The sequence below is a fragment of the Vigna unguiculata genome, chromosome 5 (genome assembly GCF_037176805.1).
Source record: "Vigna unguiculata cultivar grain cowpea cultivar isolate G323 ecotype 2 chromosome 5, ASM3717680v1, whole genome shotgun sequence".
Taxonomy (NCBI): domain Eukaryota; kingdom Viridiplantae; phylum Streptophyta; class Magnoliopsida; order Fabales; family Fabaceae; genus Vigna; species Vigna unguiculata.
Genome location: NC_140796.1, coordinates 42,851,115 through 42,870,743, shown reverse-complemented (window position 1 = coordinate 42,870,743; position 19,629 = coordinate 42,851,115). Strand labels below are relative to the sequence as shown.

General features: G+C 34.2%; 2 protein-coding genes across 3 annotated transcripts; both read right to left on the bottom strand.

The window, feature by feature from the left end:
- Nucleotides 1–2,178: 2,178 nt before the first annotated feature.
- Nucleotides 2,179–11,548, bottom strand: EBS3 (Alg9-like mannosyltransferase family). Its single transcript, XM_028074037.2, has 10 exons — nucleotides 11,124–11,548; nucleotides 10,260–10,347; nucleotides 10,005–10,164; nucleotides 9,618–9,835; nucleotides 9,128–9,423; nucleotides 8,172–8,286; nucleotides 7,941–8,076; nucleotides 2,729–2,925; nucleotides 2,532–2,621; nucleotides 2,179–2,447 (listed from the first exon to the last, which is right to left on the bottom strand). Exons 1-10 carry the CDS (start codon nucleotides 11,387–11,389, stop codon nucleotides 2,316–2,318), a joined length of 1,698 nt encoding a protein of 565 aa, XP_027929838.1. The 5' UTR covers nucleotides 11,390–11,548; the 3' UTR covers nucleotides 2,179–2,315.
- Nucleotides 11,549–14,213: 2,665 nt separating this feature from the next.
- Nucleotides 14,214–19,372, bottom strand: LOC114185191 (phosphoenolpyruvate carboxylase). Of its 2 annotated transcripts, none has more exons than XM_028072766.2 (11): nucleotides 19,224–19,372; nucleotides 18,698–18,887; nucleotides 17,745–18,136; nucleotides 17,546–17,630; nucleotides 17,124–17,346; nucleotides 16,917–17,020; nucleotides 16,725–16,818; nucleotides 16,416–16,570; nucleotides 15,261–16,259; nucleotides 14,797–15,183; nucleotides 14,214–14,725 (listed from the first exon to the last, which is right to left on the bottom strand). In XM_028072766.2, the coding sequence occupies exons 2-11, from the start codon at nucleotides 18,863–18,865 to the stop codon at nucleotides 14,429–14,431; spliced, it is 2,904 nt and encodes a 967-aa protein (XP_027928567.2). In that variant the 5' UTR covers nucleotides 18,866–18,887; nucleotides 19,224–19,372; the 3' UTR covers nucleotides 14,214–14,428. The 2 variants fall into 2 exon arrangements, with proteins under 2 accessions (XP_027928567.2, XP_027928568.2); XM_028072767.2 differs by lacking the exon at nucleotides 19,224–19,372 and adding an exon at nucleotides 18,995–19,191.
- Nucleotides 19,373–19,629: the final 257 nt, after the last annotated feature.

Here is a 19,629-nt window from a genome sequence, read left to right as displayed (position 1 = left end):
AATCTTATGTGAAAATTTTATAATGTCACTTGTTGGTAATCTTTGTAATAAATTTCCATAGGTGAAAATGGATAATATGAATCATTGATATGAAAATTTTAAAAATAATATTGATGAAGATTATAATGATGACCTTATGGAAAAAAACATCTTATGTGAATGTACTTGTAGGTGAGTATTTAATAAAATATTTATTTAAAGAACCATGTAAAACTACCTATCACACAGATCATTGATAGATATATGAAATCTTACAAGATCATTATTTTCAATGTTATGAGAGACTTTTCATAAATTCTATACACTTTTTGTTGTTAATGTGGTATGTTAGAATGAGTATGAATATGTTTAAAATTATTTTGTAGTTCTTACTCTTTTTTGTTGCATGTTCCAAAGATTACAGCAGTGGCGATGAATTCATATATCCCAGTACCTATTTGAGACAACAACGGCACATCTGAATTGCTTTATGCAAAATGGAATTTCTTAGTATGGTGGTCTTTAATCATTGTTCTAAAGAGGTGATGTTTCTACCTACCACATATTCCAAACATTTCAATATCAATGTACCTTTCTTCTTCTTTTATCATTAGTTTTTTTCAACAAAAGGAAGTTACAACAATTGGCAAGAACATTGAGTTGGAGACAAAACGATGAAGTGAGATGCTAAATATCCCCAAAAAGAGATTTGCTAACACGCTAACATATGAACCCTACTTTCTCACGTGAACGGAAACTCCATAAATATCAACCCTTTCTCTTTCTTTAACTTTTATGATAAATGGGGTAAAAGAGGGTAAAAACCAACAAAGATGAATAACAATGTTTGCTTTGTTTTTTTTTTTTTTTTTGCTAAAAGTAAAAGTGCTTATTGGATGAGTGAACGTATATATCATGGGTGAGAAATTACATAATAAATGAATAAAAACTAAAAAGAAAGTATAAAAAACCTTAATTATTATATACATAGAATAAAATATTATATTTTTCAATAATATAAATTCGAAACACATTATTTATATATAATTGTCATTGTTTTGTAGCCATAATGTTTTCTTAATTTAGTAACTAAACAGTCAAAAATGAAGTTGTATTATTAAATCACTCAAACATAATTTCAAGTAACGAAACAAAACATAAAAAATACTTAGACATAAGATTAAAATAAATGTAATTTTAAGTCATTTAGATAATATTGTAAATACATCAGGTAACATAATTATTTTTACATCTATATTATGTAAAAAAATAATAATGATTATACATGTAAATTATTATATTTCTTAAAAACAAATATTAATATATATTAGGTGCGTTGTAATCACTCCTATACCTACTAAAATTTGCAAATAAATACCACCCTCCAAAATGCTCTTAAATAAGATTGCAGATATTTTTATGGGTGTCACTAAATTAGGTACTAGAAATCTTCAACGTAACCCCACAGGAGAAAAATAAGAAAAAAAATATAAATATGAAAAATAATTCTTGTTCCATATTTAGTAAATTTTACCTAATTTTCAACAAAAGAAAAGTCATTTATATAAAATATAAACAAACATCAAAACTAATTCTAAAAACTAGCGTAAACACAGACGCTATCGCACCTATGTGTATGTATTTTTTAAATATGAATGATATTATATTAGTAGGTGATAATATTGTAATTTTTTTTTATATTAAGTAATTATATAAACTAAAATTATATTTATTAAAAATAAAATAAAATATATCAGAACATATGAAAGAATAACCATTAATAAATAAAAAAGAAGAGAAGAAACAAATATAACTAATTTTATAAAAAACTTGTAAAAGTACCGATCAATTTTTAAAAATTTAATAAATTATTATATTTAAAAGGTAAAATTAGTATTTTTAAATATGAACACAAAAAGGAGAATTCCCTTTATATATTGTTATAGATTACACGTGAATCAATCTTGATTGTAAGCTTCCAAATGTGTCACTTTTCTAATACTTGTTATTGAAATAAAAACTACATTACTTCAAACTCACGTTTATTTAAAACTAATTCTATAAAATTAAGACAATCCAAAATCAATTATATAAACGCATATCAAACACTAAATAAAGCCAAACATAGCATATCAGACGCTGAATCCATACATGCATGATTAATAAATTGAATGCTTCAGTGGGAGAAAAGTATGACAGTAGAAAACACTGGAAAAGTTTAAGCAGATTAGAACTAAATTAACTATTCAACAACAGATAAGAGAAATTCTACAAGCTTTCTGTCTAACAAAAATGGTTTTGCTGTTAATCCACCAAATTCTAAGACAAAAATAAAATTATGTGGTTACTCTTTTGAACAGTTTATAAGTGCCAAAAACATTCTTCTCTTGCCAGAGGTAAGGGATGAAGAAAGACCTATACAAAGGCGGTGAAAGCTCTCTGTCCAAATAAGGCAATGCAGCAATAGGCTGAAAAACAAACAATGTTGAATCAGTTAAAAGCAAATATTATCATTCAACATGAGAAAGTGAGAAACTTCAACAATGACTCACCTCCCAAGTTGACAAGTCACTTCCACGAGTGAGGTAAGGCCGATTGAGCTGCAGCTCAACAAGGAAAGTACAAGCATCTACATCAAGGAGCTGTGAAAGCAATGAGTAGTTAGTAGCATTTTCTAACAAAAATTTATGAAGATCAAAAGTGCTAGCTGCCTAGCACCTCTATATATATACAGTTAAAGAGGACATACAAATTGCTCGCTTGATGCTATGTTTTTGTTGTTGAAGTATGGTGGTGCTGCAGCAGTTCCCCCTAGGGTAGAATTAAATGGGAAGGGAAGAAGACCTCGGAAACCATCGTCGATCCATCGAACTTGTCCCACGTAATCTGGGATGAAAAATGACGATGGATAACGATGCCACTCACTTCCAACACAAAGTACAGAATCTGCAAAGCAAAGGAATGAAATGATACATAATTCTGGCGCTTGTCTCAAAATACCTTATAATTTCCTCTTCAGCCTGTATCAAATATCCATTGAAATAGCGCTTCCATGATACATAATAGCACTAATTTGATAGATATTTGATAGAGGTTTGGAATGAACAGTGAAAATTTAGTCTAGGCTAGAAGATAATGACATAATATAATATTTCCAACAGAGGGTCAACAGCAAAATCACAACGATTAGAGGGAAAGTAAAGAAAGACGTAGCAAAACTTTGCAATTACAGCAAGCACAACAAATGAATTCACTAAGGGTGTGTTTGGATGAGGCAATTCAAGAGGGTGATTCATTTATTTGAAGAATTTAAAATTCTTTGTAATGAAATGTCTTGTTTGGTTAGAGAAATTAAAAAGCATTTAAAATGCATGCAATTTTTTGAAGTATTTCAATTAGCTAAATTAGAAGAAATTCAAATACCCTCAAAAAAGTTGGAATTTGAAATTCTTCTCACTCAACCTCACAACCATGATAAGTTGGGCTGCCCATACGATCTAGACAAATCGAACCGACTTGACGACAGAAACAGGTCGAGTAGGCCCAACAACCCAGACGGGTCGGGCGAGCCCAATGACCTAGACAGACTGGGTGACCCGATGACACATATGGGTCGGGCGATCTTGACAACTCAATCAGGTCAGTCAAGCTTGACAACCCACACCGTCCGGGCAGGCCTGACGACTAAGATGTGTCGAGCTGGCCCAACGACCCAGACGAACCAAAAGGTTGATGAACTTGACAGGCATGACCGGCAGGTATGGACCGTCAGGCTTGTCTGGATCATCGAGTCAACCCAGCCTGTCTGGGTTTTCTGGCCGGCCCGACCCATTTGGGGCGTTGGGTCAGACCAATTCGGTTGGGTAGTCGGGTGGGTCATCTTGGTCCATCTGGGTCGTCGAACCCGTTTCCAAATTTATCATGAACTAAAACATAATTAAGCCTAAAATAAATATTGTAAAAATTAAATTTTATCTCACATGAAATTCAATTGTTTTTTCCAAATAAGAAATTGAAATGTAAGGTATTTTAATTTCTTTATCCAAACAAGTTATTTAGAAAATGAAGGAAATTTAATTGCAAGCAATTCAAATGTAAAGCATTTCAATTTCTAAGCATTGTTGAAATGCTCCATCCAAACACAAGGTAAATGTAATTGAAAGTCATGATGTAGGTTGAAGTAATAGTTATGATCGAAGTTCATTAAAACACATTTAGTTTCCAGACATGTAAAAATCTTAAATTTAAGCATCACAGCAGCCTTAGTTTCTTTAAGTACCCTAGAGTTCCCTTCGATAAATCCTTCTGAAGGCATTTTCTTTATAAATTGTGGACTCAGTATGACATGTAGGGAATGAGGAACCAGAAATAGCATCTCGAGCTTCAGAAATAGATACGAGAAAAAAACAAAGAGAAGGAGAGCATGCTTTGGCAGTGTTCGTTGAATTACAAACAAAGAACCCAAGGAGAACATTCTCGTTTCAAAAATTATGCTTTTACAACGGTTTTTCACCTTTCTACTATTGGGTATCAGAGTACTAGCACAAGTACTCACAACTAAAATACAAGATGAAAATAAAGGAACAAAAATAGATAATAGGCAACAAATATAATTTATTCAAGAAAAGGAAAAATTACATATCATTCTCTCTAATCCCAAGGAGAAAACAATGACAACCCCCTCTCTTGGAAATAGGAAAAACTAATACAAGGAGAACTTTAAAGGAGAAACTAACCTTCTCTCTTAGAGAAGAAACTAATATTCTCTCTTAATTCTTCTCTCAAGCAAATAAAGCAAAAAAGAATAGAAAAGGGAGAGACTTTGGGATGATTTCCTAAGGAAACACTGGACTCCTTTTATAACATTAAAAGTAAGCCCCAAAGTAAGTTCCCATCGATGTGGGACTTCTTTTCTCACAATCTCCCACTTGAAGATTTTGATGAAATTAATCAAATCTTCACACCATGCTTTATTCTCTGCCTTCATGTTGCTTGTTCTTCTGATAAACTTCAGTAGGATCGAATCCACGTAGACTTCATTGACACATAATTCTGATCCTCCAAAACGCAATGCAACACTCGAGGTTCCTTCTAAGGACCTCTTGTCAATACTTCACTGCTCTCCACCAAACCTGCCATGAACATACTAACCATTACCACTGCTTGTGCAATGTTTGGTCTTGTACACATCATAGCATTCATAAGGTTGTCCACCACCGATGCACTCGGTACTCGAGACTTCTCCATCCTCTCCGCTTCACTGCTAGGACTCATACGTGAGGAACAATTGATAGAAAGTGGGGTCGAAATTGGCTTGCAATCTTGCATGTTGAAGCGTCGCAAGATTATCAGTAAGTATTTCTTCTGAGAAAGCCAAGCCTTCCTATCTTTTTTGTCTCGGTGTATTTGCATCCCTGAAATCCTTGTTTGCTAGTTCCAAGTCCTTCTTCTCATACTTCCTAGCCAATTTTGCCTTCAATTCCTGGATTTGAACTTTGTTGGGGTCTACCTCCAACATGTCATCCACATACAACATCAATGGTCTAAACACCCAGTCTGTTGTAACCGAGGCTTATGAAGGAATCAAATCTCTGATACGAACACCTGAGCGCCCTCTTTAAACCGTACTGAGATTTGTTCAACCATGCAAACCAAGTTTTCTTGTTCTTTAACGCCTTCTGGTTGGAACATCATTTCATTTATGCTTAACAATAACCTTGTGGGTAGTGGGACCCACAAGTGGTACCCCTTCACATTGTTAGCATAGCCTAAGCACTTAATTTTCCCAGTTTCAAGCTCTACTCGTGCTTTGGATTCCTTGAACTGGTAACAACACATTTGACTTCCTCTTGATGTAGTACACCCACAATCTCCTGGAGTAAACTTTGATTCTCCTAGTGATAACTCTGGTGATTCCCTTACATCAGAATAAACCAAGTCTTCTTGTATTTTCCTTTTTCTGGTAGTCAAACTAGCAATCTGCGATCTATGACTATGTTTGTTGGCTTACCACATAGTGCTCGCATAGAGGTAAAACAACCTTCTTGAGCCCAAGTAAGAGATTACGTTCCGCCTGGATTTGCAAATTTTGCTCTGACTTATACCCAAGTTTACAATGTCACATCAACATCGCTTCTTCTTGACTTGTCGATGCAACCATTGCATTAGCTTCCTGCAACGTATCTCCCAAAAGCACATACACATCTGCCATGATCTTCTGAGCTTTCATGACTTACCAGATCTCTCCTCTTCTTCACAGAATATCTTCGTCCTCCGAGGTATTTGCCATACAACCTTGTGAGGTTGATGCCTCAAAGTTCTTTCCTCCATTCTTCAAATGCCAACAATTTTTCTTCACATGCCCTCTTTTGCCACAATGGTAGCATTTGAGATGCTTCTTACTTTGATATCTATCATGAGACTGACTCCCACTAGATCCATGTTTTGTTGATCTACCTTTCGTCATCACCAAAGCTTCTATTTGCCTTGCACTTTCCACCATATCCTCTTTGTTCTTTCGCCTGGATTCTTCTTCAAGAACAGCTCCGGCAACATCCTCAAAGCGTAGGAGGTCAATAACGTTGTAATTTGTAATGTTGATGACAAGTTGATCATACGAATCAGGTAAACTCTGTAGTAGAAGCTCCGCACGTTCATTTTCAATTATGTTGAAATCTGCCACTGAAAGTTGGGCAAACAAGGTATTTAGATTGTTTATGTGGTCTGTCACCGATGTGGACTCATTCATTCGAAGAGTATAGAGTTTTCTCTTCAAGAATATTCTTGTGTGAAGTGACTTAACCTCATACAGGCTTGTGAGAGTATCCCAAATCTCCTTCGCCGTAGTCTTCTCCGCAATGCTGGATAAAACCGCATCTGCCAATGCTAAGTGCAAATTTGCTATAGCATTGTTATCTATTTCCTTCCACTTTTTATCTGTAATGCCTGCAGGTTTTTCTTCAATTGCTTCTAGACAATTGTCCTTTCTCAAAATTGCCTTCATCTTCAGTTTCCACAATGAGAAATTTTTCCCATTGAACCTCTCTATCTCGTATCTTGTTGTCATGGCTTTAAAACCGACTTATGCACTTCTCACTATGAATAGTACTGTCTACTAGAACAATGGAAGCAGACCGTGAACCAGTGCACTAGGTAATTCCCAGGAAAGAGAGGTGGGTCACTAATGGACACGCTTAAGTACCAAGTCTTTCCTAGCCAGAATTTTCCTAGACAAGCACTTTCACACTACCACACTTTATCCACTATCACAGCACTATTCTAATGACAATAGTAGCGGAAGATAATCACACGAACCAACAGCTCTGATACCACTGTTGGGTATCAGAGTACTAGCACAAGTACTCACAACTAAAATACAAGATGAAAATAAAGGAACAAAAATAGATAATAGGCAACAAATATAATTTATTCAAGAAAAGGAAAAATTACATATCATTCTCTCTAATCCCAAGGAGAAAAAAATGACAACCCCCTCTCTTGGAAATAGGAAAAACTAATACAAGGAGAACCTTAAAGGAGCTCTCTTAGAGGAGAAACTAATATTCTCTCTTAATTCTTCTCTCAAGCAAATAAAGCAAAAAGGAATAGAAAAGGAAGAGACTTTGGGATGATTTCCTAAGGAAACACTGGACTCCTTTTATAACATTAAAAGTAAGCCCCAAAGTAAGTTCCCATCGATGTGGGACTTCTTTTCTCACATCTACAATAGATCTAAGGCTTAGTTTTCAAACAGAATACTCTCTCATCTACCCCCTTATCTTATTTAAGCTAATTCCCTATTCCTACAAATTTAACCACCTAACTGTTCCGAGCAATAACTATATAAACTAGCTTCTCCGTGGCTACATCTCACATGACCCCTTTACTCCATTCAATCACATTTATAAGCAAAATAGTCATTTATACAATATAGTAACAAAGCCACCAAATGTTTGACTCACTGTTTTCTGCATCATGGTGCTCCAAAATCTTGTAAACCTCCAATGGGGCTGAGTAACCGTGAATCAAAGAAAATGTACGGGCATGAGAGGCATATAGTATAAGGCTAAGAGCCACTGGTCTCATAACTTTGGCAACCTGCATTTAGCAAAATAGAAATCCAGAAAATATTTACTGCTTGCATATTAGAAATATAGAGATCTATCCACATCTCAAGTAATTAGGTATCTTACTGTCACTATTATAGAACGTTGGTATGTATCATATTTGCTACGAAAAAGATCTGGGAAGCTCTCAATAACAGCTGAAGCAGCAACACAAATAAGTGGATATATTGGATAAAGGAACCTGCATGCACAGATGGGGAAAATCCGTTATCCATATCAATTTAGTGTATTTTATAATAACAAACAAATACAAAAATCATAATTAATTCACTCAACTGCACAAGCTAAGGAAAAATACTAAGTAAATACCCTTCTGAAGTGCATAATTATTTTAAAAGTTACTATATCAATGAAGAGGGTAACTAAATCTTGATCGTAAACCCCATTCAGAGTGTCTAGGTTAGACTTAACCAAAGGGAGAGCAAAACTCGCCTCATCAGAAGTGAAGAACTAGATATGAACTCCTTTAATGAAGTAGTAATCCAAACTATACACACAGAAAAGGGCTTAACTTTCAGAAACTGATTTTTAATTAATGACAGGCTTGATAATATAACGAAGATCTAGAAGACATGCTTTCCAAATATTAGAGATGTCTGTACTTAATTTTTTCTTATTCCAAACTTCTTCCCTGATGAACATGCAAAAGAAAATTTGAAGTGGTGCAAATAATATGGAACTTGACTTCACTTCAACTTAAAATACAGTGCCTCATTCACTATAAGCTAATCAAGCAATTAACATAGCTCCATGTTCTTAACTATAACCAATTCATAGGTAATACCTGTCTGTCTTTGTAAACCTAAACAAAACCATCCAAGTTACTACCAATAAAAATGAGGCTATATTGGAGATTACTGAAAAACATAGAAGGTCAGAAGATCTGTACAAACCAGGAGGAAATGAGAGATTGATCTCTATTTCAATCTCTCGACAAAACAATATTACTGTACTTGGCGTGAGGAAATAACATCATATGGTTAACTTTGTAATAGAAGACCAGGTTAAAAATTCAGCCAAACCTTTCTTCTTTGTGTGGCTGCAAAGACATAAACCCCAGCCAAATATATATAGGAGATATCACAATCAGTAGATCTGGTGCATATTTCTTTTTTGCAATAGGCAAAATCCCCAAGAACAGCAGAGCAAGAACAAAACAAATATTGAAATTGTTGAATCCATTCCTCAGATAATAAAGAGGCCCTTCAATCCCGTACAAATGGCTTTCACCACCTCCAGCTACATTGTATATTAAAAGATTCAAGACAGATGAAGTCCATTTTCCATAGTAGTAAAAGTCTGTAACTATTGACAATGCCTGTAAAAAAATGAAATTAAAATATGCTGTTATTGTGAAGGACACGACATATGAAATTTAACAACATCATAGATCATACGATGCAAGCAAAGCCATATATTCTATACAACATTATATGGTACATGCATAATTTATAGGACAGAGAAGGTTGAAGTATGTGTGTATGTTGGGGGAGGGGGAGGGTTCCAACTTACAAGAAGAACAACTGATGTGATTGTCGCAGCAATAAATGTCACTTTGAATTTTCTAGACAGAGAATATACTGTCACTGGAAGGAAAGCCAAGATTGAGAATGGCCAGCCAAGTATGACACCAATAACAGCAACAGAAATTGCCGAAGCAGGCTTATCCAGAAGAAATAAACCTGACGCAAGAGATATTGCATACATAGAAAACGAACTCGGCAAGAAACCTAGAGATACAAAAGATTGATAAAGAAGAACATTAGCAAAACAAGGTCCCACAGAATGCAGAATCATGAAATAGATGGTACTTGGTCACCCTTTATTAATCCTCATAGGTAGATAGCATGATGGCAAGAGAAGATGATGACAAGAAATCATTGCCAAGGGATCACTTACTAGTGCTAGCAAAGAAACAGCCACTAGTTAGGCACAGCATAGCAAGTGCATAAGTAGCTAGTCGTTTTCCATACTTTCTCGAAAGTGCTACCACGAGAACAGTGTCAGTTAAAACAGAGAGCAGACCAAGGAAGAATCTCACAGCATAAAACACTCTCACCTACAACAAGAAAGCACAACGGTGACATGAAAACCATAAGCATTTCCACCTCCAGTCAAAAACAATTCAACAACTACGCACAGCAGGAAACTTACTTTGTCTTCACTAAACAACCATGAAGCTGGTCGACCCACTATTTCATGAAATAAAAGGTACAAATATGACCGAAGAGCATACTGTGAACTGCAACCATGCACACACCACTTGTCATTTATCAATACCATGACCTGAGCTGAAACTAATGAATTTTCTTCTCAGTCTTTAATTCATTTCTTGCAACTTAGAAAGGCTTCATAAAAATAATCCTTTTTCCTCTCATCTACAAGGTATTAAGGGTGCATTTGGAAGAATGAATTTACTACAATTTGGGCTTAGCTTGCGACATAAACACTTAAGAATATTCTGAGAGAGCTTACCAGCCTAGCTTCTAATATACCTCTAATTTTTTTTTTCAACTAATTTCAATAAATTTCCCAAGACAGCTTACGAAAATTGCTTACACCTTCATGAAAAAGAATAACTTTATTTCCTCTTCAATCATATAAACAATTTATCATACATTTGAGCAGTCCAAATAAACATCTCCATAATCACTTCTAGGAAGTTATCAGCTAAAATTAACTTGTGCATGCAAAATTTATAAAAGCTTTCATCTAACTCATCTAAAGTTCAGGTGCATAACTTATTTTAGTTTATGGAAGAAATCCAAATCATTTTACACTCTTATTTTCTTCTTCAATAACTAAGGACAAGTTTATGCAAAGAAAGTGAATAACTGATCCAATAAACATTTAATTCAATTTACTGGTTACCCAAACACAACCAAATAATAAAAAATCAAAACTTTTTCTCTTCTTCCAAGGCCCATCTTCCCAGAAATGACCTCAACTAGAAAAAATGTAAAACAACAAAACCCAGAATTTAGTTGAATCTAAAAGGAAGGTGGGTGACTTAGATACCTATATTCCCATGTCTGGAAGCCAGTTTTGTAGAGAAGGTAATGAAGGGGCTCCCAGTAATTGAAGACTTCGTCGCAATCGTGGATGATGTTGGAGGTGGCACTCATGTACCTCAAAAACCCAAGAGCCAAGAACGGAAAAAACCACCCCAACCCTTTTCCGTCTTTTTCCTCCGATTGCTGAGGCTTGTCCAGCTTCGTGTACGGTTGCGACGGAGACGGATCAGACGCCTCGGAACGTCGCTGCCTCACGGCGGAGAGGGCCATTACGACTTAAAAATGGATTGGAACTTCTTCTTCTTCTTCTTCTGTCTCACACTAAACACACTCTTTCAAAGGATTCAAAACTTTTCTCGCAAACACTTCCTTCCTCCCAAAGCAAAATCTTCACTTTTGTTTCTGCTGTGTCCTTACTTTCTCTTTCTTCTTTTCTTACTTTTATTAATTTAATTACTTGTACAGCGGCTTTTTATTTGTCTCGATTTAAAAACAAAATTGTTCTATTTTATTCCTTTTCTTTTCAAAATTTTCAGTAACGCATTACAATAATTTATATATATATTTATTGTATTAAATGAAAAGAAAAGTAAGTAAAAAAATATTAAAATTATTTTATTAATATTTTAGAAAACTATTGTATCTCTTAATACAAAATAATGTTAAAATACATCAAAATTACGGATGAGAGTATTAATTAGAAAATAAATTGACATATAACCAGGTTTTATAAAATTACTTAAATTCTAACTTTTAACATTTATATAATTTTAAGAAAAAAATATTAGTATAATGTTTTTAAACAATTAAAACATAAAAATATGAATTAACATTTTAAAATAATTACAAATTAAGTTCACACTCATTTAAATTCGTATCCCGTCTAAATCTGAAGTTGAAAAAGAAAAAATTCTAAGATCAATAATTTTATAAATTTGTTTTCAAAAAAATCACATGAATTCGTTTATTTTATATTATGTTACATTTATATATATATATATATATATATATATATATAAATAAAATAATAAATTTCTCATGTAATATATCTCTTATATCTCTCATATTATCATAATTAGTACAAATTGTTAACACTCTATATTCTAATTATATGACCCTTAATATTTTATATCATAATATGACTTTTAAAATTTTATAAGTTCACATATCAGTTAAGTCTGTATCAAACTTTTAAGATTAAAATGCGGATCGATTTTAAAATTAGAACTTTTATAGATAAAGAGAAAAGTTAATGGATATATTACAAACGTTCCTTAATTTTTTTCATTACAAATTTAACATATTATTACTGTGAAATGATAACAATTAATGAATCGAGACAAATTAGTTCAAAAGAAAATTTTTAAATAATAGTTGATTTTATTAAAAAATATAATTAATTATTATTAATTTATATACTAATTTTTAAATTAAATTTTATTCATAATTAAAATACTTTAAAAAAAATATAATTGAATTTTAAATTAATAATTAAAATAATTTTTATTATAAATTAATTTTAAAGTCATCGCTAATATTAATTATTAATTTTTTTAGTACTAAAGGAATTGATTGTTAATTTTCTTCGTCTCTAATTAAAACATTAATTTTTAAATATATCTTTTTCATCAAAATTTGTCATAATTTATTATTATTTAAGAGTTTTTTTGTGATTAAATATTTTATTTGTTTTATTTCTACTTTGGATTCACTTCATTTTTTAGATTCATCTCATTATTATATTTGAAAATAAAAATAATTTTATTAGTATAATTTTAATTTAAAAATACACATTTTATTTTGTTTACATTTTATTTTTTATCTTTTAAGGTTGAAATAGTATATTGATGTGACGTAATGCCATACAAAATTTAAAATTATAATCCATTAAATACATATGAGAACAAACAACTTATTAGAGACCTTCTAAGTTTTACTTCAATTAAATATAATGATCATAAACTTTATTAAAATATGATTTATAATAGATAAATGATTTAAAGTCAAAATTTATCTTTGCATGTTATTGATATAAAGTGATATTAAACTATTATTTTTTAATAAAGATCCATAATAATATATTAAAAGCCTGTTTATAGTTTTTTTTAAGTATAATTAACAGATAAAAACTATAAAAAAAAGTTTTTCAATGGAAACATAAATTTTTTCCGTTCCTTCGCCACCCTATAAAACTAAGCATTCAATATATATTTAGATAAGTCTTGAAAAAATTTATTGTGAATAAAATTAATTTTACTCAAATAAGTTTAGTTAAAGTTAATTTAAATTGATGTGATTAATGATTAATTTTTTCACTCAAAACGCGAGTTAACAACAGCGTGTGATGTTTTTTTTTTTTTTTCTGTAAAATACGTATTCAAACTCAAATAGTGTAATCACAAATAAAACAAGATATTATCATGAGTATGGATAGATGTAAACCATTCAAGTTATATACACTAACTTATTACACGGTATAAATGAGAGATGAGTTTAACCACCTGTATAAGGAATTCCCACACCTTAACTCAAAATCTTAATATAATAGTTTTATGTGTATTCTTTCTTTGTTGGTATCCAACTATTTTATCTTCAATCTGAAACTTAGCTTAGACTTAATTCTCAATTGGCACTCCTTTCTCAAATAAAAGTGTTTTAAATCACGAGTAACTCTTAGTTGTATTATCATTTATCACAACAATACACACTCATAAAATCTTATGTCAGGAAGATTTTAGATACAAAAACTCACACATAATTATACTAATTTAATCAAAATTTTACGCTAATTTAAGAAAAAAATCGTGGTATTGAGAAAAAGTTTAGAATGCCACGTGTAACCAAGTAATAATGATTTTTTTTTAATTATCACATGATTGGTGATGATTATGGGTTCAGAAGAACTTTTAATGGTTATGTAATGTTTAAAGGCGTTACACTTAACATATTACTTGATATGTGAAAATTCACAAGAATTATACTAATTTAACCAAAATATTTAACCAGTTTAACTAACATGTGAAAGTGTAGAATAGGTGTACCCTGTACGCTTATGATTTTCCATGAAACAAAACATGAAGATAAAAAGGTGATATGAGTAGCAAACGAAGCTGAATTTGGACATTGACTCATTAGTGTGGTAGCTGGCTCATGTAGAATTCTAGAGCAGCACACCAAATTGTACAGAGAGGTGGGGTAACATAATAACTAAACAAAAAAAGTGTATCTGAGAAACAAAAAGACAGCACTGAGTTTCAGTGCTTTATGCTATATATCTTGATACATAACGAAAGGGAAAATGGGTGAAACCTAACCAGTGTTCTGCATGCCAGCAGCAATACCCTTCATTGTGAGAATGAGGGTGTCTTCCAAACCAGGGGCATACTCACTTGTAGGGTTCAGTTTTATGAGTTCATCAGCTGATTTGCTTGCCTCTGCAGTGTCCTTTGATATGCGGGGTCGCGCCGTCACCTGGTAGTTAGGATCACGAATACGTTTCAATGTGTAAGCTTGGAAAACATTCAGAGTAGTAATGGGAGAGTTTCGAAGCCTCAGTCTTTGCTTCAAGTACGGGTCCCCTTCAAGAATCTCCTTGTGTCCAGCCACCTACGAAACAAATATCGTCATCATCATGTGAAAAAACTGTGTCTTGAAGGTTTTTTGTAGCTTAGCATTACCTCAAGTAGGAGTTTCATGGTTTCTTCATATTTGCTTCTCAGGAGATCCCCAACAGGCCAAAGATCCTTTAAAACAAGGAGCTTATCATTCAGAACTGCGATTTCTGGATCTCCTTTCGCAAACACCATTTCCACCAAATCAAGTGTGACCCTAAAGAAGGGCCATTGGTTGTACATCTCTTGCAGCATGCTCAGATTTTTAGCATTTTTCTCAACAACTGTTTTAAATGCTGCTCCAAACCCTAGCCACACTGGAAGATGAAACCTTGTTTGCGTCCATGCAAAGATCCAAGGTATTGCACGCAGTGTTTCAATGCCTCCACTAGGCCTTCTCTTTGCCGGTCGACTTCCGATGTTCATCCTCCCATATTCCAACTCTGGTGTAGCCTGCATCATACATCAACTTCATCAATAAACTCTCTTCTATGTTGCAATCCAATAACAACTTAAAGTGTGGTTCTTACCAGGCGGAAATACTCAACAAAGCGTGGTTCCTTGAACACAATGGATCGGTATTCCTCAGTAGCAATGACAGCCATCTGATCCATCAAATCGCGCCATTCTGGTTTTGGAGAAATGGGGGGGTTCATGCCATGTTCTAGAGTGGCAGCAGTGAAACGTTGTAGTGTTCTAAAACACAAGTGTTTTTCTCCAAATGACTGCTCAATAACTTCCCCTTGGACTGTCACACGAAGTGATCCATGGATTGTGTCTGGAGGTTGAGACAGAATAGCAAGATGAGTAGGTCCACCTCCTCTTCCAACAGTACCACCACGACCGTGGAACATGGTTAGCTTGATACCAAATTTCTCAGCAACCTTTATCAGTTCCTCCTGAGCCTTATATAGCTGCCATGCTGCAGAGAACCTTCCAGCATCTTTTCCTGAATCTGAGTATCCAATCATCACTTCTTGCTTCCCATTCACCCTATTCTTGTACCAGTCCACAGAGAACAACCGTGCCAAAGCAGCAGGAGCAGCCTCTAGATCAGCTAGTCTTTCAAACAATGGCACAACTCTTAATGGATGCTTCACATGGCATTCACGTTGCAGAAGCTCAACTGCAAGCACATCAGATGGTGCTGTTGCCATTGATATGATATAGGCTCCAAAGTTATCAGGTGGAAGTTCAGCTATCACATGAAATGTGTCCAAAACATCCCTAATTTCTTCAGTTTGAAGAAGGTCTGGTCCAAATAGTGGCCTTTTGCCACTTAATTCCGACAACAACCATTCCTGTCTTTTCTCTTCAGACCATTCCTGGTATGAGCCAATTTCCAAGTGTTTGGTAATGGCATCCAACACATCAGTGTGACGATCTGACTCTTGCCTGATATCGAGCCTCACTATCGACAGTCCAAAAGTCGAGATTTGTCTCAGGAAATCAAGGAGGCTTCCATCAGCAATTGCTCGATCACCACAAGCACACAGTGATCTGTAACATAGTTCAAGAGGTTGCAGGAACTACACAGATTAACTTTAGTTAGTGTCTGTGAAATTATCCAAGGAAAACACAAACTGCTTCAACCAGAAACAAACCTTTTAAATAACTAAATCTTAACATGAAAACATAGCTAGTAATATATAGTACAGGAAAGCAAAAACAATGCATGTACGTACCTGCTCAACACTGGTGAAAGTGTTTTCCTCTGGAATATCAGAGTAACCATTCGCTAGTAAATGGCGAGAGCGCTCACGAGTCTGATAGAGCCTATCCCTCACTTCACCAAGTACCACACGATATGGTTCATTTGGGGGAACCTTTTTCCAAAATTCTGCATAATCAAGAAAGAAAAGATCATCGCTTTAGTAAACTAACCAATATATTTTCACCATTTGTTACATTGTGATGTGACCCTTTGTTTATAGCTTCATACAAAATAAATAAAGTATATAACACATATCCACCGAGTTTAAAGTGGTAAACACCTATGTAGTGTTTTGCAACTTCATCTCTATTAGAAGACCTGTGAACCTCATCTGCATGAACGCGTAGTTCATCGTTGCAGCGCCACATAGAGAGCTACAGAAAGAAACAAGAAGGGAAATCAGCAAAATGATTCAACAGTAATAAACCATCCATGATTATAACTTTTGGAGTATGAAAGAGGTGTGGATTACTTCAAACATGAGATCTTCTATCTGGGAATAGTACATATTAGCAGCCATCATTCTAGCCAATAAGCAAACATCCCTTGTCACCTCAGGAGTTACTCTTGGATTACCTGTATCATATTGAAACATAAAATTTGCATTTTCTTCCGTTTGTTCACTGTTCAAAGATAATATGTAATACTACTACTTTTTCATCTCAAGTAAGAGTAATACCATCACGATCACCCCCCATCCAAGAAGAAAATTGAATGAGAGGAGCATTATAAGGAACACGCTCCTTAATTCCAATGTTGCTCAAAGCTGTATCAACACGGCGCAGAAATCTTGGAACACCATTCCAAATTGTCTCATGGAAGTAGCTCATCCCAGCTCTCATCTCATCTTGTGGTGTTGGAGGGGTCCTCTTGATTTCATCTGTACGGAAGGCAGCTTGAATCTACAGAAGTAACAAAAGAAAATTGTCAACAATGTCATCGACTCAATGAAGCCTTTGTTTCTTTTCACCTAGAACATTTCTTCTTCTGCAGAATAAACTCCAAAGAAAGTTATTGATGTGATAAAGAAAAGAAAGAAAAAGTAATGGTTAATGCAGTTTGCTAAACCAACGAAGAAAATCCTAGTGGTTTGATACTTACCTCCCTTTGTAGGGCCTCATCAAGCTCCTGCTTATCATCAGGAGTTATGTCTTTGTTATACAATTTAGATAAACAATTCCTTATCCTGCAATGCAGATGAAAACCAGAAAGCTCAACTTTGGTGTCTTGAATCAACTTAAACAAAGAAAGTACACAATTGAATACTGAAGCTGAAAAACACTATATTTTTGTGACAAACCTTGCATGCTTTTGAAGCAAAGATCTACGAACTGATTGAGTAGGGTGAGCAGTGAGAACCAGATCAACAGTCTGGTTTTTCAGTGCATCAAAAACTTCCTGAGGAGACTTCTTCAAGTCAAACACAAGTTTCTTGAGAGTTTCTTCGATGTCTGATTCTGTAGTTGCATTATTCTCATCTGCAAAATCCCCTTTCTTCAACTTGTTCCTTCGGCGGCGAGAAATCTGGACCTCCTCAGCCAAGTTGGCCAAGTTAAGCATGTGGGATAAGGACTTGGCAACAACAATAGAGTCCCCTGCATCCAAACTAGTTATCATATTTCCAAGTTCTTCCAGTTTCTTAGGGTCACGCTTTCCTTCATATTCAGCTGAAATTTCGTATACTTCTTGAACCTACACAAGGACATTTACTTAACCATCATGTGAAATAGTTTTCCAGCTCATAAATGTCGAAGAGAAGTGCACAAGAACATAAAACCCAGTATATTATTTCACTGATCACATATCTATCTTCTACGTAGTACTTGACATTCAATCACTAAGAATCCATTATGAAAAAGGCCTTTCTCATGGCTACAAGAACATATCAAAGAGTTATTTTACCATAAAACTCTCCAAACCCACACCCCTGATCCAATAATCAAAATTTGTGCATACAAGTGGACCTACATATACATGAGGATGAACAAATATACCTAGTTTTGTTAAAATTATTACTAGGTACATGAAAAAAAAAATATTTTGCCTCCTCAACATATTGTCTTCAGTAACTTAAGGTCTTAGATCCCTATTTTACGTTCAAGTTTCATGTTGTTTCTCACCAAACCAGTATTAGACTTTCAGAACAAATAGAGACATGAGAGACAAAAAGCAATGTGTAAGTGTAAGTGTAACCAAATGAAACCAAAATGTAAGAAGAAAGACATGAAAGTAGGAGAGTAAGAAAAAACTCACTGTTTCTTTGAGATCCTCCCCGTGTAAATCCTGCAGAATATCAAGGAAGCGATCCAGCAGAAGAGCATCATACTCAATGAGTTTGTCATCCTCACTGACTTTGGAAGGAGCCAATAGCCGAAGCTGTGCATCAATGGATGCCATCTTTTCCAGTTTCCGGTTCGCCATTGTTAACTTTCAGTGCCTTCGCCTGAGATCATGAAAAGCCAACCAATAACCCCACAAGAACAAATAAAAAAACAAACAACACCAATGAAAACTATATGAAACTAAAACCAAGGGACGAATCAACACAACATCCATAAGTTCTTTCCACGGCCCGCATTTAATGATGAAATTGACTTCTATGATACGACCAATGGATGACACGTGCAGGGTGATGATATATACAAATACTATTACTACAACCACACTGAAAAAACTCCCCTTTGAAACACAACACGTGGGGAACCAGAAAGCATGAAACATATGACTTTGGCACGACCCATGAAATGAACAAACAAGTGGTTGGAATCCAATATGGTACCTGTGTACGAGGAAGAGGAAGATCACAGCGAATGAAAAAAGGATCAAAAAGAGTCACAGGGTTTTATCATAAAAAAGGTGCATATTGTGGTGGCTTTATATAGAAAAATAGAGTCATTTTTACGTGCCTAAAAAATATTATTTTTCTTACTTTTATTGTTTTGATCGAACCTAATTATTACTGCAGAAGATGGAATATGCTTTAGTTTTCTCAGATTCTCTCCATCTGTGTTGGGTAAACATTTTTCTTTCTCAAATGCAAACTAGGTCGAATAAAGGACCACGTCGAATCTTCACCTTTTCCTTTTTTAAAGAAACAAATAAATTAAATTAAGATATTCTTCAAAGAAAGATCTTTAGACATCTAACAATTATTGAAATAAACTTTGTCTCTTTCAATGATTTTT

Coding starts and splice junctions, on each gene's coding strand:
- EBS3 (XM_028074037.2), bottom strand. CDS start 11,389: ATGGCCCTCTCCGCCGTGAGGCAGCGACGTTCCGAGGCGTCTGATCCG. Junction 10,165..10,259: donor GGTTGTTTAGTGAAGACAAA/GTAAGTTTCCTG, acceptor TTCTTGTTGTAG/GTGAGAGTGTTTTATGCTGT. Junction 2,448..2,531: donor GTGACTTGTCAACTTGGGAG/GTGAGTCATTGT, acceptor TTTGTTTTTCAG/CCTATTGCTGCATTGCCTTA.
- LOC114185191 (XM_028072766.2), bottom strand. CDS start 18,865: ATGGCGAACCGGAAACTGGAAAAGATGGCATCCATTGATGCACAGCTT. Junction 17,631..17,744: donor TTGCTTCAAAAGCATGCAAG/GTTTGTCACAAA, acceptor TCTGCATTGCAG/GATAAGGAATTGTTTATCTA. Junction 14,726..14,796: donor CCATGAAACTCCTACTTGAG/GTAATGCTAAGC, acceptor TTTGTTTCGTAG/GTGGCTGGACACAAGGAGAT.